Genomic DNA, 23,376 nt, shown 5'->3' on the forward strand with positions numbered 1-23,376 from the left:
AAAATAAATGGTAGAATGTAAAATATATATTTCATGATTTTGTTTAAAGTTGGAAATAGGGAGAGTTGACCGTAGCCAGCAGTCAAAGTCAAGCCGAAGAGAGGACTACTTATACTTCATATTCAATGTGTACCTTAGGGGATAAGATTCCGCGGGATCTAACCGATCGAAGAGAATGGTTTGGAATCCTTGAAAACATGGATCTGTTTTAGGGGGCGACGCCTGAGCGAAGAATTTCGTAAGCACTAAAACAAGCGTACCTTCGTCACCAGTCCGAATCTAAACAACACACTGGTACACCAGTCCAGATATATTCATCACCAGTCCATATATATTAAACACTTGTGCGGGTATTTTCCTATCCAGTCGTACGATACTTGTCAGTGCATATTAAGATCTCTAAATGAAAAACAAAGTGAAGTAAACAAATTATGACATAGCCTTGATTGAGTAACATAACCACTAAATTTGTAATACATGACATCGTATGAACAAAAATGTGGTAATTAACCTCCCGGAGTTCGGACAGTAACCAAATATTCAGTTCTCTCCCGGAGTAGTTCATAACCATTACTAAAAATTTCAAAAAAAATGACATTAAACAAACATCACACCATTGAATGAAATATTACTCAAACCATTTCATAATATACATAGGAGTCCTCTGCACAACCTATTCGACGATTTATAAAACATAGTCTATAAGACAAGCTATTATAGTAAAGTTCAAGGAAATGAATAAATCTACAATGACCAGGTGTCAAGTATGGAGCTTTTCCTAAAGGCGATTTACATTCACTAACAAGGGATCCTAACCACGCCTCCTTGCCTGAACGCAATTGGGAGAAGAAGAAGAAGAAGCAGATAACGGTCAATTGCTGACTGTGTCAACTCTTCATGGACCGGATATGTACCTAGTCATGTGATACATCTTAGAACCGGAATTGGTCTGCACGTGACATGATAAAAATCCATCGATTTTTTAAACTTAAAATCATAATCTGTAATTCACCACTTTGGTGTATGCTACAAGTGGAGGATGTTGAATAGATTAATAACAAATGAAAGATTTAGTAGGATAATACACCAATATTTCGGTTCTTCGTGTTCTTCATCTCCCGTCACACTTCCTTCCAAAATAGCGGTTGCTCTTTCTGGAGGAGCAGATTCGATGTTATTAACCTGGCTATTGTCACAATATACATCATCTAATAAGAATAGCAAAGATTCAACTGAAATATATGCGATAACTATAGATCACAAATATAGACCGGAATCTACCGAGGAAGCATCCAGAATAAGTTCCATTGTCAAACCATGGGGTATTAATCATGTAATACGAAGTTTGGATTATGATGTTGAAGATGTGAAACAAATTGGTAATTTTGAAGAAGTGGCAAGAATGAAACGATATGATGAATTCAGAAATGTATGTCATTTATATGGTATTCCGGCATTATTCATTGGTCACCATGCTGACGATCAATTGGAAACTTTTATTCAACGATTACAAGGAAATAGTTCAATATATGGTTTAGCTGGAACGAGAAAGATTTCTAGACTTCCTGTAGCTGATTTACCACCTTCAGCCAAGCATGATCCCGTGTATGTTTTCAGACCTTTTTGGAATTTTGAGAAACAAGAAATTGTGAATACATGTAAACAGAACAATATTCAATATTTTGATGATCCAACTAATCAAGATATAAATCTAACTAGAAGGAATTATTTGCGTCATTTGATAAACGAAGTAATTCCTGAACGAATTCAATCACAAGGAGGAGACAAACAATCTCCATATTATTGCATACATAAATCCAACCTTAAGCAGACCCACCATTTAACCTACGAATTAGCAGAATCATTTGAAGAAAAAGCATATGAATTGAATGTTCTTTTGCAAAGCAAGAACCAAATAGTTACAAACCCTCCATTTGCGTCATTAAAGGTAACAATCCCTCGATGTTTATTCATAAATCCTAATGAAATAGTCTTGGCGAGGTTCTTTTATCAAATATTATACCCATTTTCGTCATCAAAGCATTATCATTGGGCATACGCAAAATTAGAAAGACAGTTCCTACCAAAAGTAATTTCCTACTTACAGAAGAATGAATCCGGTACTTTAAAGTTAACAATCATGAACTGTTGTATTGAAATCACAAATAATGTTCACACATCAGATATACCCATGTACATATATCGCTGTCCAATCACAACGAAAGAGATTGAGTCCATTTGCTATACAATAGACTTATCAGCCGATCAATGGAGTGATTGGAAATTGTTTGATAGAAGGGTTTGGCTCAGGTTCAAAAACCAATCGTTAGATCAATCAATCAAGATTATCCCATACTTGAATAAAAAGCACAAGCCAATACTATCGAAAGATATAAAACCCCAAATTACTCAAGCTTGTAATTCATTACCTTGTGTGTTAGATATTGCCAAGCAGGAAATCATCGCTTTTCCCACTTTGAACATTGGAAACACAATTGAACTGGAATGGTCTTTGAAAGATAACAAATATGAATATTGTAGATATAAGAAGTTGGCAAAGAAGAACAGAGAGATGGAGAGCTCAAATAATTTCATGTAAATATTTAGATTTTATTATATAATTTTGTAAGTAATACATATACATTGCCTCTTTGGATCACTAAACTATGGGAATTGTTGTGACTGGATCTGGTGATAATTGGTGTGTCTCTAATACTCTGGAAGTGGAAGTACTGTAGGCGAGTATCGCAAAGGTGGTCTCATCGTTTCCTTGGATTGTCCTGATACCATACTCAGTATTGGTGGTCTTGAATACCCCAGTCGTGTTCTCTGTCTTTATTTCTTTCCATGTTGAGATGTTCGTAGTGTGAATAATGTTAGAAGATTTTGCAGTTGTCAAACCAATCAAATTTGAATGAATTAGTAAAAAAATTGAAGCCATTAATCGCAAACACATTTTGATAATTGATGTTAGTATATATAATTGGACTATTGATAATTGGAAAACTGTTTGAAAGCAAATTTATAAGTTGACTTAAAATTGCATATCGTATTCCTTTTAAGCGTGAACATAAAATTGAAATGCTGCAAAATTTTAAAACTGTTGCAGCATTTGAAGAATTGATGATTCTTGAATGATTTAATTAATGGGAGTTAAATCATTTTGTTTATCTTTGTTCAAAGACTGATTCCAGGAGCCCTATATGGCCTGGATATCTACAATTATTTCTCTCAATTGTCATTTACTATCAAGATGGTAAGAGCACAGCTGTTGGAATATTGTGGGCGTACTAGAGTTTTAACCTATATCTCGAGCTTTCAACAAAAGCAGAACAGTTTGGCCACACAACCCGACAATAAAGTCTTGAACCAATCAAAGAGTCCTAACCTATGTACCTAAAGAGATGTCTACAACTAATAATTAGATTTGGATACTTGTTGCATATTCTGATGTAGTAACCACTTCCAATGTTTTCAGAAATAAGGATCAGTACTTCACATGTTGGGTTCTGCAGTGAATCAAAGAAGGAGAGAGTTGCGACGCAGCCTATTCTTTTAATTTTCTGATAAGTCCCTCGGTAGAACGATTAGGGGTCCTCCTCTGAGTCTAAGACGGGCAGGTTAAGAAAAGCCTTTGGGTTTACAGTTTATTTACTATTTGTAACATTTTTGTGCAACATTTCTAGTCGTGCAACTATTTCAAAAACAATTGCAAAATTTGTTGCAATTTGTCCACAAGCCAAAAAAAATCATATAAATTCCCACTGAAAACAAAAAACTATTTGTGTTTTCTTCTTTCTCTTCTTCTTCTTCTTCTTTAATTAACTACTACATTCATTCACATATCAATCAAAGACAAGACAATAGTATGTATATTTACCTTCAATCAAGTTCACTAGCCTGAAGCTGGGAAGGGGGCCACTTTCGAAGCCAAATCCCTTCAGATGGGTATCAGTTGTTGATGCCCGTCTAAATGCAATACCTGGTCAATCTTTGTCTTCAAAACGAGTTGCTCCTTGGAGCGGTTGACTGGGGGGTTTAAGGAAGTGTCATAGGTGCAAGGTGGCTGACTACCATCACACCATGTAACGTGCTTCATCTTGTGAAAAGAGGGGTCTAACAAGACTCAGTCATCCTTTTCGGCAAGATAGCATGTTGAGATGTTTTCAATGTAGCTTTCGGCTTATTGAAACTCTCCACTCCACCCGTCACAAATGGCCAATCCTGCATATAAGCTATTTGCTGTTTAATGCCCAATGGTTAGCTTAAAATGTCTCAACTCAGTATTAGACTGTATCTAATGGATGTAGAAATGTATTCATGTAATTATATAAGCGATATGAATAAAATTGGTTGTGCAATCAGCAAAAGTTTGAGTGGTCAAAATCCAGATACATATTGAAAATATGGAAGGTTGAATACGTCTATATAGTTACAATCTAGACAGGGAGGTCTTCCATTAAGAGTCCATTCAACAAATTTCTCTTAGAATATCTCTTATTAACCCTATTTGATTCCAGAGACCATTGAAATTTGCCGATAGGATTTCTTGTCATATTTACCGTTCAGGATTATTGTACTTATAATTTTATTGCTTGTTTCTATATCCACCACGGTAGTGTATATAACTTTCAAGAAAACCTGGATATCCGGCTCTCTATGGCCACCATATCTACCTTAGGATCTTCTGGGACTATCTCTAAATCCTCTATAATTTCCTCTCCCTCTTCCCTGACCTTCCAAATAAAAGTCACGTGAAAATAGTCAATATGCAGTACCAAAAATAATGACAATTTTAATTTTCCACCGAGAGACAACAAAACAAAAAAATAACAAACACATCAATTGAATGTAACTTTCAACTCAGTTGTTAATTATTTATTATTTATTATTGCTTAATCAAATTTAGCTATTATCTGGTACAGAGAGAAAAGGGGAGAAGAGAACAACGAAACCTAATAGGAGAAAGAAGTATAAAAATATCAGATACAAAGGCATGCCCTCAATGTCATCAACTTCTACTCATATGGAAAACTTGTTGGCTTCCAATTCAGGAACACCAAGATTCTTTCAACAACAAACACCAAGATCAATAAGAGGAGTAGTTGGAGGAGGAACATCAAGCAAAGGGAAATTACAAAATCTACTGAATCAATTGTTAAAAGTTGGTCATCAAAGAGTTAATATCGATGTTGATTTATCTACTAATTCAATTGAAGGTTTTACTGAATTGATGGTTATCCCAACCTCAAATACTTTAAGAACAATTAAATTGGATTGTCGAGAAATGGAAATTAAAGATGTGTTTATCAATGGAATAAAGAATGTCAATTATGTTTATAAAGATATGTTATATATTAATGATGAAGACCATTTCCAACAAAAGTATAATATATTTGATTTATATTCTGATACGTTTAATATTCATCAACATCATTATCTTCGATCAAAATTAGATTATATATTTGGATCCATGAATTATGATAATAATTTACATGATACAATTAATGGAGGTGATTCACAAGAACTTCATATAATACTACCAGAAAATATGAAATTCGAATTAACTGACATAAGTGCAATCCAAACTCCTACAGGTAGTCATCCAGGTACAATGACCCCACTGCATTTAAGGTCAAAAGCAACAGTAAGTGATATGTATACTCCTATCCAATTGAAGATCATTTATAGTTTAAAAAATCCCAATAATGGAGTGAATTTCATTACCAATAATGATATAGATAGAAAATCATGGCATGCATATACAAGAAATTCAGATTATAATGTGTCAACATCATCTTGGGTACCGTGTATAGATAATTTATGGGATAGAAATACTTGGTCATTAGAAGTCAACATACCTAGAACTGTAAGAGATATAGGAAATCCAAGAATAATTGGATCCAAAGAAGCAATTCGATTTGCGAGAAATAAAAATAAACGACATCAAGATGATATAGATGAAGAAGATGGAGGTGCAAGTGGAGGTGGTGATGATGATGATATTGATAATTATGATTTAGTTGTTTGTTCTGGAGATTTTAATAATGTTAAGGAAACACCCCATCCAATAGATTTATCTAAAAAAGTTGTTTCATGGTCCGTATTCAACCCTGTTTGTGCGCATCATGTGGGATGGGCTCTTGGGTGTTTTTCTAGTTTTACTTTGAGTGATAGTATAGAGGGACAAGGAACCAAAAGTGACCAAGATGATGCAAGCGGTGAACCTAATGAATATGAAGAAAAAGAAAGTACATATTCTCCAGTTACGGTATATGCATTACCTCATCATATTGAATTGGCAAGAAACACATGTATTATGGCCAACAAGGCAATTGATTATTTTCTGAAAGAATTCGGTTCATTCCCATTCAGTTCTTTTTGTATTGTGTTTGTGAAATTTAGTCCCTTACAACTGAATGGATTTGCTGGATTGTCAATTCTTTCCACAGATTTATTGTACCCACCAGATATCATAGAACCTATGTTTACATCGACAGAAGTATTGTTAACTAGTATAGCTACTCAATGGTCAGGAATAAATATTGCTCCTCAAACATTTAATGACATGTGGTGTACAATTGGTATATCTCATTTCATGGCCAACTCGTATATCAAGAAACTTATGGGTACTAATGAGTATAGATATAAGATTAAACGTGCAATAGATGAACTTGTGATTCAGGATACTGATAGTAATGGTAAGAAACCTTTAGGAATTCAATTTTATCGATTCCCAATTTCCGAAACCGATTTAGATTTTGTGAAATTGAAATCTCCTATTGTATTATATATCCTTGATAATAGAATGACCAAAACTGATAAATCATTTGGACTTTCTCGAGTACTTCCGAAATTATTCTTACAAGCAATGTCAGGGGAATTACCCAATGGAACCATTTCCACGTCCCATTTCCAATATGTATGTGAGAAAGTTAATCGAAATAAATTAGACAACTTCTTCAAACAATGGGTATATGCAACTGGAACACCTACATTAAGAATCAACCAGAAATTCAACAAAAAGAAAACCATGATAGAAATGAATATCCGCCAGACCCAATATCATGCGAAAAGAACAGCCGCCCCGGCAACAACTACCAATCCAAGATCATTCATCGACGAAGCAGTATCATATCTTGACGATGACCCGAACTTCCCCATTCAACCGGTTTTCATGGGACCTTTAACCATCAGGGTTCATGAAGCTGATGGAACGCCATATGAACACATTGTTGACCTCAAAGAATCAAGCACCCGAATCGACGTTCAATATAATTCCAAATTCCGTAAAAAGAAAAAGGACGAATTAGCAGCCGCCGCCGCCAACCCAGATCCAATCACACCCAACCCTTCTTCATTTGTTTACAGACTAGGTGATGTTCTCTCATCGGAATCCGAAATGTCCGATTGGGGACTTGTGAATTTCGAAAAACCAGATGATGAAATCTCGATGTATCATGACCCATATGAATGGATTAGAGCCGATGTGGATTTTGAATGGATTGCAAGAATAGATGTGCAGATGCCGGAATATATGTATGCTTCGCAACTTCAATTCGATCGTGATTTAGAAGCTCAGCTTGATGCGGTGCGATATTTTGGAGAATTGGAAAAACCGGGATTAGTGCATGCTACGGTATTGATTAGAACGGTGATGGATGAGAGATATTTCTATGGGGTGAGATTGGCAGCAGCGGAAGCATTGGCTAGGTTTCTGAATGATGGTAACGGATTTTTGGGAGTAGGCTATTTGGTAAGGGCGTATAAGGAATTGTATTGTTTTCCGGGAAGTTCTATACCAAAGAGTAATGATTTTAGTGATTTTAGGAAGTATTTTTTACAGATTGGTATACCTCAGATTTTATCTACTGTTCGGAATCAAGATGGAGAAGTACCATTTGTGATTAAAGAATTGCTATTAAATTTGGTGAAGTTTAATGATAATACCAATAATAGTTTTCAAGATTCGATATATATTAGTAAGCTTTTGGAATCGTTAACCACTACCGCCATAACCACCAGTGTCCATAGTCGTGAAAAAACCCTGGCATCAGTATTTGCCAATAATGTCGTTACTGAAATCAATCGTCTCCATAAATTAGACCGTTGGACTCCATCATATCAAAACATAATTGAAATCGCATGTATAAAACAGAAAATCAGAATGGCATTAGCTGGCACGATCGATCTATCATTTGAAGATCTAGTGTATCTCACTCAAGATAAATATCCCATGGAAGCTCGAGTAGAAGCATTTCGTGGAATTCTTCAACTTGGAGGATTACGTAATGCAAGTATATTACGATTTTTCTTACATGTTGTATTATTAAATTTCGCTAGACCATTATATCGGATAAAATTGATTCAGGTATTGATTGATTCTATATGCTATGCAGCTATGGATGGTGGACGGTCGAAATTGGATGATCCTGAATTTAAGACGTTGGATAAACTTCCAAAAGAACGAGGTGTGGGAGGAGGAGCCGGTGGTGGAGGTGTTGCTGAAATGATCATAATTGAAGAAGGACCCAGGAGTGAAATGGATTCCAGAAGGGATATATATGCTAGGGCAACGATAAAAGGAGCTATTGAATTGTTACGTCGTGATTATTCGATTGGAAAAGGATTAAAATCAACAATGTGGGAATTATTACACAGTTCATTATTATCACTTCATGAGAAACGGAATTTATTTATGATTCGTCAGATATTATATTGCGAGATTGATTCATTTTTGGTGCTGATTCCAGTTCCTAGTTTACCAGTTGCGGAATTTAAGAAGAAAATCGTGGCTAAGAATCTTGGTGGTGGAGTGGTAATGTTGAAACGTGAAGGACGGTTTAGGATTCAATTACCTACTAGAAAATCAATCAGTTCAGCCACAACCACAGCTGGTGCTCCTAGTACTGCAGCGCCTGGTCAGCCAGGCTCCAGAAGAGGAAGTAAAACTAAAATGGGTGAGCATCCTCCAATTGAGCAGATCGTTGATGTTGGTGGCGGTAGTGGTCCACAGAAATTAAAACTTTCAATAAGTCTAAAATCAACAGTACTGCCAGATAAGGAAAAACAAAAAGAAGTTAGGAGATCGTCGATTAGTAAGAAGATGAAAATTCATGAACCTAAAGTATTTATTAATAAGGGTTTTGTTACGTTCAAGATTCCAAAGCATAAACTTGCTCGGATTTCGCACAGTCGACCACCATCTCGAATCGTGAACCACCATGTAGCTGTCAGAGGATCATTAGTTACTCTTAGGTTTGGCAAAGAAGCGATGAATAAGGTGTCTCGATTAATGGCTCCACCAGTTGTGCATCGATATGTTAAGATTTCGACAAAGTTGAAAACTATTGAGATTTCAACGGAGCCATTTAAACCAGTTGTTCAAAAGGAGCCTATGCAACCTAAGGTTGAAACTCCAAGTATATCTCAACCCATTGAAGAAGAAATCAAGAAAGAGAATGTCATTCCTAAGGCCACTGAACCTGAAAAGCTACCAATAATTGAAGAAAAGCGAGCAGCTTCAGAAATCCCACCTCCTAAATCCAATGAGCATAAAGACATCACCTCACAACGTGCAAAGAGTGAATCACCTAAAAGCAAACAAGAAGAAGTCAATGTATCGGAGAAATCAAATCTATTCGAAAGGTCTACTTCACTTCCTTCTGTCCCACCATCCGCACCCAAATCAAGAGCATCACTGACTGAACCTCTAGTAGATTCCAAGAAGTCGACCCCATTTTCTCGTGGTGCTAGTCCATTTACGATATCACCATCTCCTCACACCAAGAAGAAGAAAACCAAGATTTATATTCATGGAAGTGGTGGACTGTCAGATTCTAAGCGTTCTAGGAATGGTACTAGCTCTCCTGAGAATTGAAATTGAATTTATAGAAGTCTTGTATTTTATGTGTATAAACTTTTGTATTATTATCATTAACAGTAATGAACTTAACTAATCTTCTAGAAGTATCCTTTGTAGTTTGATATAGTCTTAGGGACCATCTAAAGTCGGCTGTTAAGTTGTTTATCGTTCGGCAATTTGATGTAAAAATTATTAAATATCACGTGACTCAGATTTTCGTATTTTTTTTATAGCCAAATTTAGAAAACGATTCAGAAGATAAAGCAATTAACCACCACCACCACATTCATAAATCATCAATCAATCCATACCCACTCTATTTATCAAGACCATGGCATTCAACGGGCTACCTTCATTCAATACAATAATATCCAAATCAACACCAACCACATCCACCACCAATGAAAATACAACTTCATGTACACCGCCATCAACAACCAGTAGTGCAACCACTACCACACCAGCAAATGCTATTGTTACAACCGGTACAGGTAATATTGGCGGATCTGAGTCTCCCCAATTTACATCCCCAACATCTGCATCAGTTCCGAAATCTCCGTTCTTAAAAGGAATATTCATGAAGGGTAGCATTGGCGAGAGTACCACTTCGGCATCGAATGGTCAATCAGTTACTGCTGCCAGTGTAGCTGCACCCGTGGTTGGAGTCACTTTAGGTGATGAGACTGGTTTATCTAATAGCAATCAGAAAAAGAGTACTTCTAGGACTGATTTAATTGGATTGTTTGATAAATTTGATCTTAGTGCTAACAACAATAAGTCTGATGGAAATGATATGGGTGATGACCAAGCTGAAGCCATCGACCAGGAAGACGAATTGAGGGACATCAAGAGCCCTACGCAGATGAAAGAGGAATCGTCTCATCAGCATGTATGTGAGAAAGATAAAGATAAGGAAAAGGAGCATATTGAAAAGGAAAAAGAGGATGATGATACTATTGATTCAGAAATTACTGAACCAGACCAACAACCTCAAACTAAAGAGAAGAACAGTGCCGCATTTATGTCCATACAGCCATATTTTCCTCCGGAGGAAGAGAATGCCAGTACGGCTACTCCTTCCTTAAATGGAAGTGATATTCAACTTAACCAACAAAGAGAGCCAGAAGAAGAAGAGAGACCCAAAAAGGAAATAGATCACAGTGAAAATCTAATAGATATATCTGATGATGACGAGAATGGCGTGGCCAATAATGAAAAACAACCCCAGGTAGATGTGACACATTCTCCTGCACCAGAAATTATTACCTCCGATACCATTAGCACAAAAGCCTCTGGAAGTGATGAAGGCATATTGGATATTACTGGTGATGAAGATGACGAATCCGGAGTTGAAGAATTTCAATTAAAACAAGATGAGCAGGTCCAACAAGATATTCCCCATTCAGAACTTGAGAGTCCCACCCACTTGACTAAATTAGATAAAGCTAAATCACATGTCAGTCCCTCTGAACAATACCAACAATCGCATCGACCATTTGATTTCCATAATTTCTTATCCCAATTACGTAAAAAAAGTGCCGATCCGGTGGTTAGATATATTCGATCATTTTTGGGATCATATTCCCGTCAAGGACATACATTTTCAGCAACGCAACGAATTAAAATCATAATTGATTTCAAGCGATTTATGAATGAGAAATTCTCTATATATGAACCATTTGCATCTATGGATAATATTGACTTGGAGAATTCTCGTGAAGGATTAGAAAAATTGATTATGAATCGATTATATGTTTTATGTTTCCCGCCTGAGGTACTAAAACTGTCAATTACGCATATGCCTGAATCATATCGACAAGATTTGATCCAGGATGAAGAATTTGGATTACAACTTGAGAAATTTAGTTGGATAAATGGTTCACATTTAGATATAGATATGGATGCATTTTTAGTTACTAAGAATATTAAGGAAGATCAAAATTTTTTGGATTATGCCACTAGTGAATTAAATAAGATTAATAATTATCGTGCTCCAAGAGATAAGATTATTTGTATTTTGAATTGTTGTAAAATAATCTTTAGTTATTTGAAAATCACTAATAAGGAAACCAATGCCGATGCATTTGTACCATTACTTATATTGGTTATATTTAAAGCCAAGACGCCGAATTTGATAAGTAATATTCATTATATTGAAAGTTTTAGGGGAGAAGAATGGCTTTCACATGGAGAAACCAGTTATTATCTTTCATCTATCCAAGGAGCAATTGGATTTATTCAGAATTTAAATATTGGTGATTTAACAATCTCCGAATCAGAATATGACGCACATATGGAAGCATGGGAAGCTCAACGAAAACAAATTGAACTACAGCAACAAGAACAGCAACAACGACAACAACAAATAAATGACAACTCTTTGTTATTACATCCTCAAGCCCAACCTATATTTGCAAAGACGAATTCTATGAGACAAGCACCTTCAGGTGAATTTCAATCAGGATTATCTCCTTCGAGTGTATTACTTTCCAGTGCAGAAATCTTCACAAAATCAATCTCGAATCTATGGACCTCTCCCCTGCCCCAACCCCAACAACAAGAAGAAGAAGAATCCGATGCGGAAGCTCTCCATCAACAAGCAGAAGAGGTTCCTAATCCAAATGAACAATATCAACCAGCCGCTCCAGCTGAAGATGAAATTGATCAAGAATTATTGAAATCAACATATAAAACCCTTAAAGAGATCTTTCCAACTTTGGATAAGAATATTTTGAAGGATGTGATATTTATTAACAGGGGGAATGTTGATACTTCTATTGATGCCTGTTTGCAATTGGTTGAAGATGATTGAATGTGTTTATGGATATGTATATGATTAGATAGAGAGAAAGTGATTGAGTAAGATTCTGGAAATAATAGGCAATAAAGCAAGTCCGATACTTAATTTTATATTTTTCTCTTTTAGAGGCATTAATGACAGCAATATACAATATAAGTAGAATATTGTAAAGAAACAGGAAGTTGGAATATTCGTTTTACTCTGTTTGCAATTTTAATTGATTCATACTGGAGGCTAATAATTTAGATAGAATGGTAGCGCCAGTGATTTGGAAAAAATGGGTGCAAAATTGAACACAAACTAAAAATTTCAAACAGAATAAATATCTCTAGAAATTCTTTAGAAAATTTTAATTTTATTTGTGTTTTCTTTCTTTCTTTCTTCTTTAATTAACTACCACAATCATTCATTCACATATTACAACTATTCCAATCAATAATTATATCATATCCAGAAGGGAAGGAAGGGACTATACTAACCATACTAACATTCTTAATCTCAATCTAGCCTGAAGCTAGGAAAGGATCAAGTTTCTTTTATTAGAAGCTCCTTTCAGATTTTTATCTGGATTGTTGAGAAAGGGGATCGCGATTCTCCGATCTTGACTTTCTTGAATATTTATCTAAGTGTTGGTTTTAATACCCGGTCAAATTTCATTTACAATACTGATGTCTGACGGCACATTGATGTCGAACGACTCTGACATGTATTTGATCTGGCTGGGGGGGTTAAGGAAATGTCATAGGTGCAAGGTGGCTGACTACCATCATACCATGTACAAGTTCGGCTTGTTGATCAGTTCTCAATTCAAGAATCAATTGTAACAACTTTTGCCTCTTACAAAATTGAAACTATCCATTTCCACCCGTCACAATTTACCAGTACTGCATATAAGCTTTTTGGTGATAACACGTTGTGGTTTAAGGTATATTAGTTATAATGTATATTAGTATATAGCCAGACTGTTCCCACAGGCATCCAAGTGGTTGAAGTAAACTATATTTAAATTTTGGTGTTGTATTGAGAGTTTGAAAATTGCGTATGCATATTCAGTACAAACGCATGTATGAAATAGAAGAATTTGTGGGAGTCATCTGATTTATTCTATAAACATCCAAATCTCCCAACATGATTATTACAATCATTTATCAACATAGTTGAGAAGAACTAACATATGCATCCAATTAATGTTATTCTATTGCAAATAGCCATGGGTTGCATAATTTTTTTGCAGCAATTTTGAATTTTTTCTTGAGCATTATTCATCAGTATCGTAGAGTAATCGTTGAAACAAAAGTGGACAGCAATTATGGTTTTGTTGAAAAAGTGCTTGAATAATACATCCAGCAATATTTCACTAAGCTAGCTCATATTCGTAGATTCCCACATGGGGCTAACACTTAGGGATTTATATATTTATTTAATGATTGCCTTTTAAATGAATGTGATGCTATTTAAGAGATTAAATATATATTGATCAGTAGTATAAATTCAATACGGTATGCCTAAATTTTCCTGTGTTTTACATATTTATACATAATTAATTCACAGTTGCTTGCCCACTCCTCTTCTATCAAAGCAGCAACTAATCAACAAATTAGAATGAATTAATGAAGGATAAACGGAGAATGATGACTACCAACAATTGATCAAGCTGATTGAAACAAGGTTTTCTATAAATTTGTATTTAAGATTCCATCATTAATCAGATGCATGTTGAACGTCTTTAGCATGAGCTTCTAATAAAGCTGGTTGAAATTTCTGTAATTTCTCCTTTAATATTGGAACAAAATGAGTTTTAACTGGTTGTTTAAACAATGCAGAAGTGATTTCGATTTCATAATCATCATCATCATGAATGAACTCAGGTATAGTAATACTAGCAGTTCCCTTTTTATTCTCTTCCTCTTCGTTCTTTTCTTCAATATCGATTGAGAATTGTAATTTTAAATCAAAAATACACAACACTTTTCCTTTTCTTTGAGTAACATCACAATCTCCCGTGATTGAATCTACTGAGGTTAGCACAAGTTTATAAGTATCATTTTCAAATGTGGTATTAACAATATTATCATTGAAATATTCTTTTGTCCATGGTAAACAGTTTTTATCTATCCAATGCCTTTTTCAAAAACAAGGTTAGTAATTTTTGTCCATGCTTTTCACTTGATGTTTCTTCCTGTTTGATTCTTGTACTTACCAGTTGTTTGGGTTGTGTACTACCATCTTGTGTGTTTAAATGCTTATAAGTTTAATAAGAAAGAATGTATTTTGGGAAATTTTCAATAAATTTATGACCTCATTGATTTTTTTTCTTTTTGCTTCGATGATTTTCCATCAATCAATCAATACAAAAAAGTGCGGCAGAAACCTTAAAAACATGTCAAAAATGCAAGTGCCTGTACCGCGGTGGTGGGGACTCTTGAGTCCCATTGTAGTAGAGAAAGGGGTTACTTGCTAATTGTCTATTAAGTTGTTCAAAGTAATATGAATAGCATTATTGATAATATTTATACACTATCTTTCATTAGCTCTTGCTCTTATAATTTTTCAGTTGTTTTCTGTTAATTACTTGAGAAAATTTTGCAATCATTAAAATTAGAGTTGCAAATTCGAACTTATTTGACTTATGATTCTAAATACGAAACTGAAATTTTCAATTATATCTATTTTAGATATTCAAGAATATTCTTTTTAAGGATCTTGCAATAAATATACAATAAAATGAGATAAGCTCATGTTAATGGTCTAACTTTATGCCCTCGAATCCTGAAATATTCTCCATATGTATGAAACCGGATCCGATCAGAAACAAGAGCAAAAAATTTCAATAAACTATTGTCTTGATATATATTACTATAATAAAACTTCCAACATGGCGAAAATCATGTGATCCTTAATCGCAGCTTGAGGATGTACTAATAAGAAGTAAAGATCAAGCAATATATGTCAAAGCACTTTAATACTACAAATTTAAAACAGAGATTGATTATTCTACAATTATCGAACCTTCAGGGGGAACCTCATTGGAAACCACATAGGTCAAATAGCCACACAATGTTTATCACAACTGAAGTACCATAATCTCTAATAATGGTTGTTCAATGTGCTCTTTTGGTGTAACATCCTTTGGAGAATCTGCCTGAATGGAGGTCATTTCAAGATATTCACATTGGGTTTGTTTAAAACACGACACTTCTTCGTCTTGTTTCAATTCTTAGTAATTCAACTTATCGTCGGTAGGTTGGGGTCTTTGTATTTAGTGTTTTTTTGACATGCAAGGTTTGGTCTCATTTCCTCTTTTAGAACTTCACTCCCAAGAATACTGGGTTGAACATATAAAAATATAACAATCTTTACTGGATTTATGAGATTGAGTTTTGGAAAAACTGAGTACATTATTGAATTAGTCGCTTTCTATATGAAAAAAGTGAAGAAGTACAGAGGAAGTTAAAATTCCAATTTTTTTTCGCAATCTGTCAATTAAGAGTGCTGCAAATTTTCCTAGTCATTCAGGAACCACACAAGAAAGAATATGTAGACAGTCACAAGCCAGACAACCACAATACTTATGTGGTTAAGAATATTTAAGAGGGTGCTTTTCTCGTAATATATTTCTCGTTATTATGTATGAAATAATCACTATTCTCTAAGAAGTTGCGACTTGGCTGCAAAATCAATCAAATGATAGAAAAAGAGTCAATAAAAATAAAAAAGTTTAACTCTGGTTCCGAAAATCGGACAATGTATTATAAATGAATTGACCAATCACAAAGTGATTTAATATGCTTACTCGTTTCACTAGTTATATACAGGAAATATGGAGTACACATTAGTAATTAAGGTCGTGTATAAATTACCAAAAAAGAAAATTTTGATTGGAAGAAATGACTCTCTCCCACCAGTTACAGCAATTGAGATCTTTATTATATAACTAACATACACCAAACAATTGTAACTTATATATATATTAAATTAACTTTGACATTTTTTTTAATTTAATTTAATTATAAACTTTTATTTTTAATTTACAAATACATTCAATAATCAAATAACTTATAGAGAAATAGCTATTCAATTATCACTTATAGAAATTGGCATTTGCTTATCACTTACTACTACTACTTACTAGCTAACTAATATATACAAACATACAGATACACATACAATATGATAACTACAAGAAGATCAACCATAAATTTAACTAAAAGATTCATATCCAATCAATCTAAAAAGAATAAAAGATTTATGCAAACAATACCCATAACAGGATCATCAGCTACTAGTGTACCATTTTATTCCGGGTTAAATTATTCAAGTACAAATCAACAACCATCAACCACATCCAAATGGGCTAAACATACATTAGTAACCCCAGTTCCTCAACAACAACAGACACAACAGACACAACAGACACAACAACAGGTGCAACAGCCTACTGTTGCTGCGCCAATTAGAAGATCAAGGACTTCTCGGTTCTCAAATACCACATTAAAAGAAATAACCACATCAAAACCAAAAGTTGCTGTTCCACCTCCTGCATCTAATATAATAGAAATATCTGCTACTCCAGAAGTGCTAGCTGCATCTTCAGCAATACAAGCTGCCCCTAAAGTTGCGCCTGCTGTTGCTAGTACTACTACTGCCACCACCACAGCCGCCGCTCCAAAGAAGAGAAGGGTATTACGTCCAAGAAAGGCATTGATCACATTATCATCAAGTGCAATGGAACATTTAGCACGAGAAAGGTTAGTTGGTTTAGGTTTTTACTAAGCATAACCTCAATACTTAGGAGGATGTTCAGGATTAACATATCATTTAGAATATGTTGATTCCGCGGGGAAATTTGATGAATTGGTTGAACAAGATGATGTAAAAGTATTAATTGATTCCAAAGCATTATTTTCTATTGTTGGATCAGAAATGGATTGGTTGGATGATAAATTATCTTCAAGATTTATATTTAAGAATCCAAATTCTAAAGGAACTTGTGGATGTGGTGAATCATTTATGGTGTAGACCTTATAATATTTTATATATACATCTATAACATATACGAACATAAGCATATATTTTTATTTATTTTATAGTTAACGCAATGCCCAAATACGTCTTAATGAATAATAATAAACTAAATACAAGAAGGAGGACCAGTCCCTACTTTATCTTTCTACATTCAAAATAAGTAGCATCAACATCATTTGGTAATGAACAAAAATATTCCATTTTTTGCATAATTGTAAATAATTCAACATTATTAATCTTCATCTTTAAACAAGTCTTCCCACCATCTTGAGTATTATTGGTACAGATAATACTTTCTTTAATATCCCGTTCACCATCAATAACAAACATATTATTTGGTCTAACATTAACAAATTCAGCAATACTGGATTCAATTTGTTTCTTGTCAGTCATGTCCAGTATATTCTTAACTCTAACACTGGATTCATCGGTACTTATTTGTGAAATCGTAAGAGCGATATCTGAAGATGGAGCAATATCTCCTGGAATTGCGGTGGTGGACGGCATATTAATTGAGCCGTGGGCACGTTGTTCAATTTGTTGAGGAGGGAAGTTATTTGAAGGGGTTTGTTCAATTGAGGAATTGTCAGTCTTTGATTTACTAAACCAGGCCATGTCTTATATATTTATGTGTGTATAATGCTAAGAGAGTAGGAGAAGAGAAGAATGGTAATTAATATGAAAAAATGGCAAAAAGGGTCTAGAAGTTTTTTCAGTTGCTCTCTATAAAGGGTTAGTGATGGGATATTTGTATTAAAATTTAAAAGTAAATTAAAATTATTTAATTATAATTTACAATTATAACCAATAAATTCAATTGGTATTTGAAACTTCTTAATTTGTTTCTTAGTTAATGATTCTTTCTTCTCTTCCATTATTTTCAATTGTTGTTGTAATTGTTCAACCCATTGATATTTATAATCATATTTAATCTCATTAGGTAAAGTTAAATCAATTTTTATCATACTATTAATAATCTTACATTCCATAGTCTCATTAGTCTCACTCACTAACCCCTTCTCAAACACAACAACATCATCACCCCCACTCTTATCCTTCCCAGCATCCACAGTCGCATTAAATACAAACGCCAAAGTATTCATCAACCTCTCCTCCAATTCATCCTCCCTTAACCCTTCTTTCATTCCCAAAAACACCTCTCTTCGAAGATTATAATTCTCATTGGAGAATTTCCGCCTGAGTAAAGTATGATATTCATCACCAATATATTCATGACCTGGAGGATTGAAAGTTGTTCCATATAATGAAACTCGGCCATATTGAAATTTCCGTAATTTATAGAATCGTTTATAATAAGCACGAAGTTTAGATTTGAAATTTGGGAGTTCCCTCTAAACCACTACTCACCAAACCTCCAAATAATCACCAAATACTTCCTAATACCCGGGCACATCATTACGGATTGTATATTTGGCTGAGATCATCTCTTTTACTGATTGATTGATTGTATAGTATATGGTGATGATCTTCGATTGATTCGATATTTTTAATTTTTCGCGTGGGTTGAATATCATCGCTTAATTAATATGGTGCGACTAATCACTTATTGTATGAGAATGAATTGGTTGCAAAAAAAAAATAGCAATAGTATGGATCATCAAAGAAGAAGAGAGGGAACAATGAAAGATTGTTTGATTGTTAGAAAAGATGAAGATTATATAAAGTTAGAATATGACTATAATGATGATGACATCTCTAATGATATAATTATTATTCCTGGTTCAGTATTGATTCTTGATTTCAATATATTCATAAATGTAAATCAATTAAAACCAACAAATTATAACAATTTTTTACAATTGTTAATTAAAAGAATGAAAGGCACATTATATTGGGAAAAAACATTGGATTATGAGGTCAGTTATAATATGAATCAAGATACTAACACATCTTTTAGTTTAGAATTAAAATGTAATATCTTCCAAATTTTACAAATAAATTCACAACAACTTCATAAGATAAATATCAATTTATATTGGTTAACAGGAGATACAGTCTGTAATATTGAAGACATGATAACCAAATTCAATTATATGTTAACATCATGGTTGTTCAATATGGAATCACAATTCCCATTGATATTTTGTAGTATTGGTAGACAATTTATCAAATTGAATATGGCATGGTATAAACGATATTATTTCGAGGTGTTTGGGACTCAACCACAACAAGATAATATGATCAAGTTGTTACAGATGCTTCAGAAGGATATATTAGACAACAAGACCAGTTTAAAGTTGTTGTTGCTGGGTTCACGTAGCCAGGAATCTTCTCAATTGCCTGGGCATTATTTGATTAAGTTGATTGACTCATAGTACGTTAACTTGATGACCTCGTTATGCACGATTAGTAATATCGTATTTCAAACGCCAAGCTTCCATGATGATCATATTGGCAGTTACAGCGCCTTTTTAAATATGGTGTCCCCCAAACGTGTATGATTGTATAGCCGGTAAGAGTGGAGGATCTGTCATCTCAAAGGAAGGTCGTTCCTTAACAAAATTTGGGGGATCCATAGTTAGACGACAAGAAAAAAAATTGTGTCGCAGTTGTGGCGGTACAAACTTTGTACAATGTTCCATTATTCGGAAAAATCCTCCCCACAACACAAAATGATTTTCCGAACCTCAATTTTTTTTTTTCATTGAAATTTGACAGGGTGTATAAATACCACATTTTCTTCCGCCTCCTCCTCCTTCTTCTTTCCAGAGTTTGTTTCCATCAAATCATTATAAATCATATTCCAAATGTCTAATTCAATTAATTTCGCTGTTGTAGGTACTGGTATTTTCGCCACTGATACTCATTTACCAACCATTCAAAAAATCCCTGAATTAAAAGCAGTAGCCGCTTATAATCGTACCAAATCAAAAGCCGAGAAATTTGCTGAAAAATACAACATAGCAAAATCAAAAGTCTATGATTCATTAGAACAAATATTTCAAGATCCAGAAATCGATTTTGTTGATGCTTTATTACCAGTCCAATATAATTTAGATGTTGTTAAATTAGCCATCCAATATCAAAAACCCCTTTGTTTTGAAAAACCAATTGCGGCCAATTTGATCCAAGCTAAAGAAATCGTTCAATTGAGTGAGACAACTGATGTTCCTTTAATGGTATTAGAAAATTGGACATTTTTAACTGCAATTGATATCATCAAACAACAAGTCTTACCTAAAATTGGCCAAGTTGTTGGATTTACCTATCATGCCACTGGTCCATTCAATTCTACTAATAAATATTTAGCTACTTCTTGGAGACAAAGACCAGTTCATGTAGGTGGGTTTCTTTCTGATGGAGGTGTGCATCAAATCGCATTATTAACTGAAGTATTGGGCCCAGTGGATCTGATTTCCGGATTTACGAAACAAGTTAGAAAAGAAACTGGGGCTGATGATATTTTATTCTCAAGTGTAAAAATGAATACTGGTGTGATTGGGACATTTACTTATGGATCTAGTTTTGGTGCCACTGATAAAGCACAATCTTTTACAATTTATGGAACTAATGGATCATTAGTCTATGATTGGTCTCCAAGTTTGACCAAACCTACTATTACTTATCAAACTGGATCTGAAACTTCTGAAGCTAGTGAAAAAATTGTGATTGAAATTGATGAGGTTGATACTATTGAAGAAGAATTTAAGAATTTTAGAGATGTTGTGGTTGCTAAAGATAAGAAATTGATTAGAGTGACTCCTGCTAAAGCATTCCATCATTTAGCTATTATTGAAGCTGCATTACAATCTTCTAAACAAAATGGTGCTAGTGTTAAGGTTGAATTACCTTAGATATTTAGTTAGATTTTCACAGATATATACAATTTACAATTCATCTGCAAGGTGCTCTATAAATGTAGAAGAAGATTCGATGACTGCTTCAATTATTGATGTGGTTGTTATATCTTCTAGTATGGATGACAAGGTAGTTTCAATGGATTCGTCAAGTATTATGAAATTGATTGCCGATTCAATAACACTTTCAATGGGTGATTCGAGTAGCATAGGTGTGGCAGTAGTATCTATAATACTAGTAGTACTTGTAGTTGATTCGATAATATTCTCAACAACCGATGTAACAGACTCATCAAGTAGTACCGATGTGGCAGTAGTAGCTATAATACTTGTAGTACTTGCAGTGGATTCAATAATATTTTCAATAACCGATGAAACAGGTTCATCAAGGGGTACGGATGTGGCTGTTGTAGCTAATATACTACTAACACTAGCACTAGCGCTAACCCCAGTAGTAGTAACATTAGTGGTAGTTCCCATCAACCAATTAAAAACATTTTTGTAAAATTTGTATCTGGTTTTGTTATTGGAGTTTCCAGAAGAATTATAAGAACTATAAATCACCCAACAACAACATAACAAGAAGAATCCAATAGATAAATAAATCCTCTTTCTATCAGATTTATCTTGTTTTTCAATAAATTTAATAATTTGTTTTGAATTAGTTAATAAATCTTGAAATTTGATAAATGATTCATTTAATTGCAGGAGATCTTTAGTTTGTTGTTCTAAATTATCAATATTTAATTCACTTTGTAAGATTGTTGCTGATAATAATTGTCTTGATATTTGTAATGATTGGGTGATTTGTTTATTTTGAGATACAATTTGTTGATTGATTGATGTTGGGGTGATAATGGGTGGAGCAATGGTTGATTTGTTATTGAATAATTGATTTCTCATCTCATTAAGATCATTGGATGGTTGTTGTTGTTCTGGTACTTGTTCCTGTTGTAATAAGTTGAATTGTTTAATTCTAATTAAATGATGTTGATTTAATTGAGATTCATTAATAATTAATTGGAAATGACGTAATTTAGATTTAAATGAATTTAATTTATGTTGATAATATTGAATTGTTTTGTTATTATTGGGTTGTTGTTGTTTCTTTAATAGTTTAATATAATCTTTATATTTAATTAATTGTTGATTAATTGATTTAATGATATTATCATTATGGTTGGTANTTTATATTTAATTAATTGTTGATTAATTGATTTAATGATATTATCATTATGGTTGGTAGTGGTTGATTCATCTGAAGATGTTAAATCTATTGTATAAATATTCAATGCTAATTCATCTAATAATTCATATATGGTTGTTTGTATATCTTCGAACTTATTACTAATGATCATCTCTTCTTATCAATGCCTTTTTGTATTCTTAATTTGGACTATTATTCGTAATCAATCAAAGTTATATTTGTAAACTAAATTTGGTGAGAAAAATATTTTTGTATATTGTGAGAACTATGCGCAACCAATACAAAAATCAATTGGATCACTTTGGTTGTTTAAATAGATAATAGCTAGATCACCATCTATAGATAAGTTCTTATCATTGCCATTATATATATTGTTCATCATTCCAAGGATAGTTTATATTCATTGAATTAGTTTGTCTTTTAAGTATGTTTAAGCAATATCTTCAGTTAGTGACTACCTTTTATCTTGTATGTAATCTCGCATAATATGGGGGGGTCAATGAGCCCCTGGGCTTTTAACGTGTCAATATCTATAATAATCATTTGAATAATTAAGAATTATTAATTGATTCATATATGAATTGAATTAACAATAATTGATAAATTAATAATCTTGATTAATTCAATATACATTTTATAACTTTTATACGATCGATTTTAT

The 23,376-nt window shown here is 33.7% G+C and overlaps 10 protein-coding genes across 10 annotated transcripts; 6 read left to right on the top strand and 4 right to left on the bottom strand. All coding sequences in view use genetic code 12, as the record gives it.

The window, feature by feature from the left end:
• Positions 1–1,171: 1,171 nt before the first annotated feature.
• J8A68_002177 (uncharacterized protein) lies at positions 1,172–2,599 on the top strand (the record flags this gene model as incomplete). Its single annotated transcript, XM_049405900.1, has 1 exon — positions 1,172–2,599. The coding sequence occupies one exon, from the start codon at positions 1,172–1,174 to the stop codon at positions 2,597–2,599; it is 1,428 nt and encodes a 475-aa protein (XP_049264494.1).
• A 2,397-nt stretch (positions 2,600–4,996) lies between these two features.
• TSM1 (Tsm1p) lies at positions 4,997–9,880 on the top strand (the record flags this gene model as incomplete). Its single annotated transcript, XM_049405901.1, has 1 exon — positions 4,997–9,880. One exon carries the CDS (start codon positions 4,997–4,999, stop codon positions 9,878–9,880), a length of 4,884 nt encoding a protein of 1,627 aa, XP_049264495.1.
• A 316-nt stretch (positions 9,881–10,196) lies between these two features.
• J8A68_002179 (guanine nucleotide exchange factor) lies at positions 10,197–12,677 on the top strand (the record flags this gene model as incomplete). Its single annotated transcript, XM_049405902.1, has 1 exon — positions 10,197–12,677. The coding sequence occupies one exon, from the start codon at positions 10,197–10,199 to the stop codon at positions 12,675–12,677; it is 2,481 nt and encodes an 826-aa protein (XP_049264496.1).
• Positions 12,678–14,366: 1,689 nt separating this feature from the next.
• Positions 14,367–14,891, bottom strand: HCH1 (Hch1p; the record flags this gene model as incomplete). The annotated part of the gene is made up of 2 exons (XM_049405903.1): positions 14,367–14,787; positions 14,866–14,891. 2 exons carry the CDS (start codon positions 14,889–14,891, stop codon positions 14,367–14,369), a joined length of 447 nt encoding a protein of 148 aa, XP_049264497.1.
• A 1,944-nt stretch (positions 14,892–16,835) lies between these two features.
• On the top strand, positions 16,836–17,684 carry ISA1 (Fe-binding Fe/S cluster assembly protein; the record flags this gene model as incomplete). The annotated part of the gene is made up of 2 exons (XM_049405904.1): positions 16,836–17,421; positions 17,488–17,684. The coding sequence occupies 2 exons, from the start codon at positions 16,836–16,838 to the stop codon at positions 17,682–17,684; spliced, it is 783 nt and encodes a 260-aa protein (XP_049264498.1).
• Positions 17,685–17,822: 138 nt separating this feature from the next.
• J8A68_002182 (uncharacterized protein) lies at positions 17,823–18,305 on the bottom strand (the record flags this gene model as incomplete). Its single annotated transcript, XM_049405905.1, has 1 exon — positions 17,823–18,305. One exon carries the CDS (start codon positions 18,303–18,305, stop codon positions 17,823–17,825), a length of 483 nt encoding a protein of 160 aa, XP_049264499.1.
• Positions 18,306–18,475: 170 nt separating this feature from the next.
• Positions 18,476–19,135, bottom strand: J8A68_002183 (uncharacterized protein; the record flags this gene model as incomplete). The annotated part of the gene is made up of 2 exons (XM_049405906.1): positions 18,476–19,042; positions 19,103–19,135. The coding sequence occupies 2 exons, from the start codon at positions 19,133–19,135 to the stop codon at positions 18,476–18,478; spliced, it is 600 nt and encodes a 199-aa protein (XP_049264500.1).
• Positions 19,136–19,330: 195 nt separating this feature from the next.
• On the top strand, positions 19,331–20,026 carry J8A68_002184 (uncharacterized protein; the record flags this gene model as incomplete). The annotated part of the gene is made up of 1 exon (XM_049405907.1): positions 19,331–20,026. The coding sequence occupies one exon, from the start codon at positions 19,331–19,333 to the stop codon at positions 20,024–20,026; it is 696 nt and encodes a 231-aa protein (XP_049264501.1).
• A 432-nt stretch (positions 20,027–20,458) lies between these two features.
• J8A68_002185 (uncharacterized protein) lies at positions 20,459–21,505 on the top strand (the record flags this gene model as incomplete). The annotated part of the gene is made up of 1 exon (XM_049405908.1): positions 20,459–21,505. One exon carries the CDS (start codon positions 20,459–20,461, stop codon positions 21,503–21,505), a length of 1,047 nt encoding a protein of 348 aa, XP_049264502.1.
• A 33-nt stretch (positions 21,506–21,538) lies between these two features.
• Positions 21,539–23,348, bottom strand: SEC20 (Sec20p; the record flags this gene model as incomplete). Its single annotated transcript, XM_049405910.1, has 2 exons — positions 21,539–22,615; positions 23,307–23,348. The coding sequence occupies 2 exons, from the start codon at positions 23,346–23,348 to the stop codon at positions 21,539–21,541; spliced, it is 1,119 nt and encodes a 372-aa protein (XP_049264503.1).
• Positions 23,349–23,376: the final 28 nt, after the last annotated feature.

Source organism: Hemisphaericaspora subhashii (assembly GCF_019202705.1).
Source record: "Hemisphaericaspora subhashii strain CBS 10753 chromosome Unknown scaffold93, whole genome shotgun sequence".
In the NCBI taxonomy this organism is placed as follows: domain Eukaryota; kingdom Fungi; phylum Ascomycota; class Pichiomycetes; order Serinales; family Debaryomycetaceae; genus Hemisphaericaspora; species Hemisphaericaspora subhashii.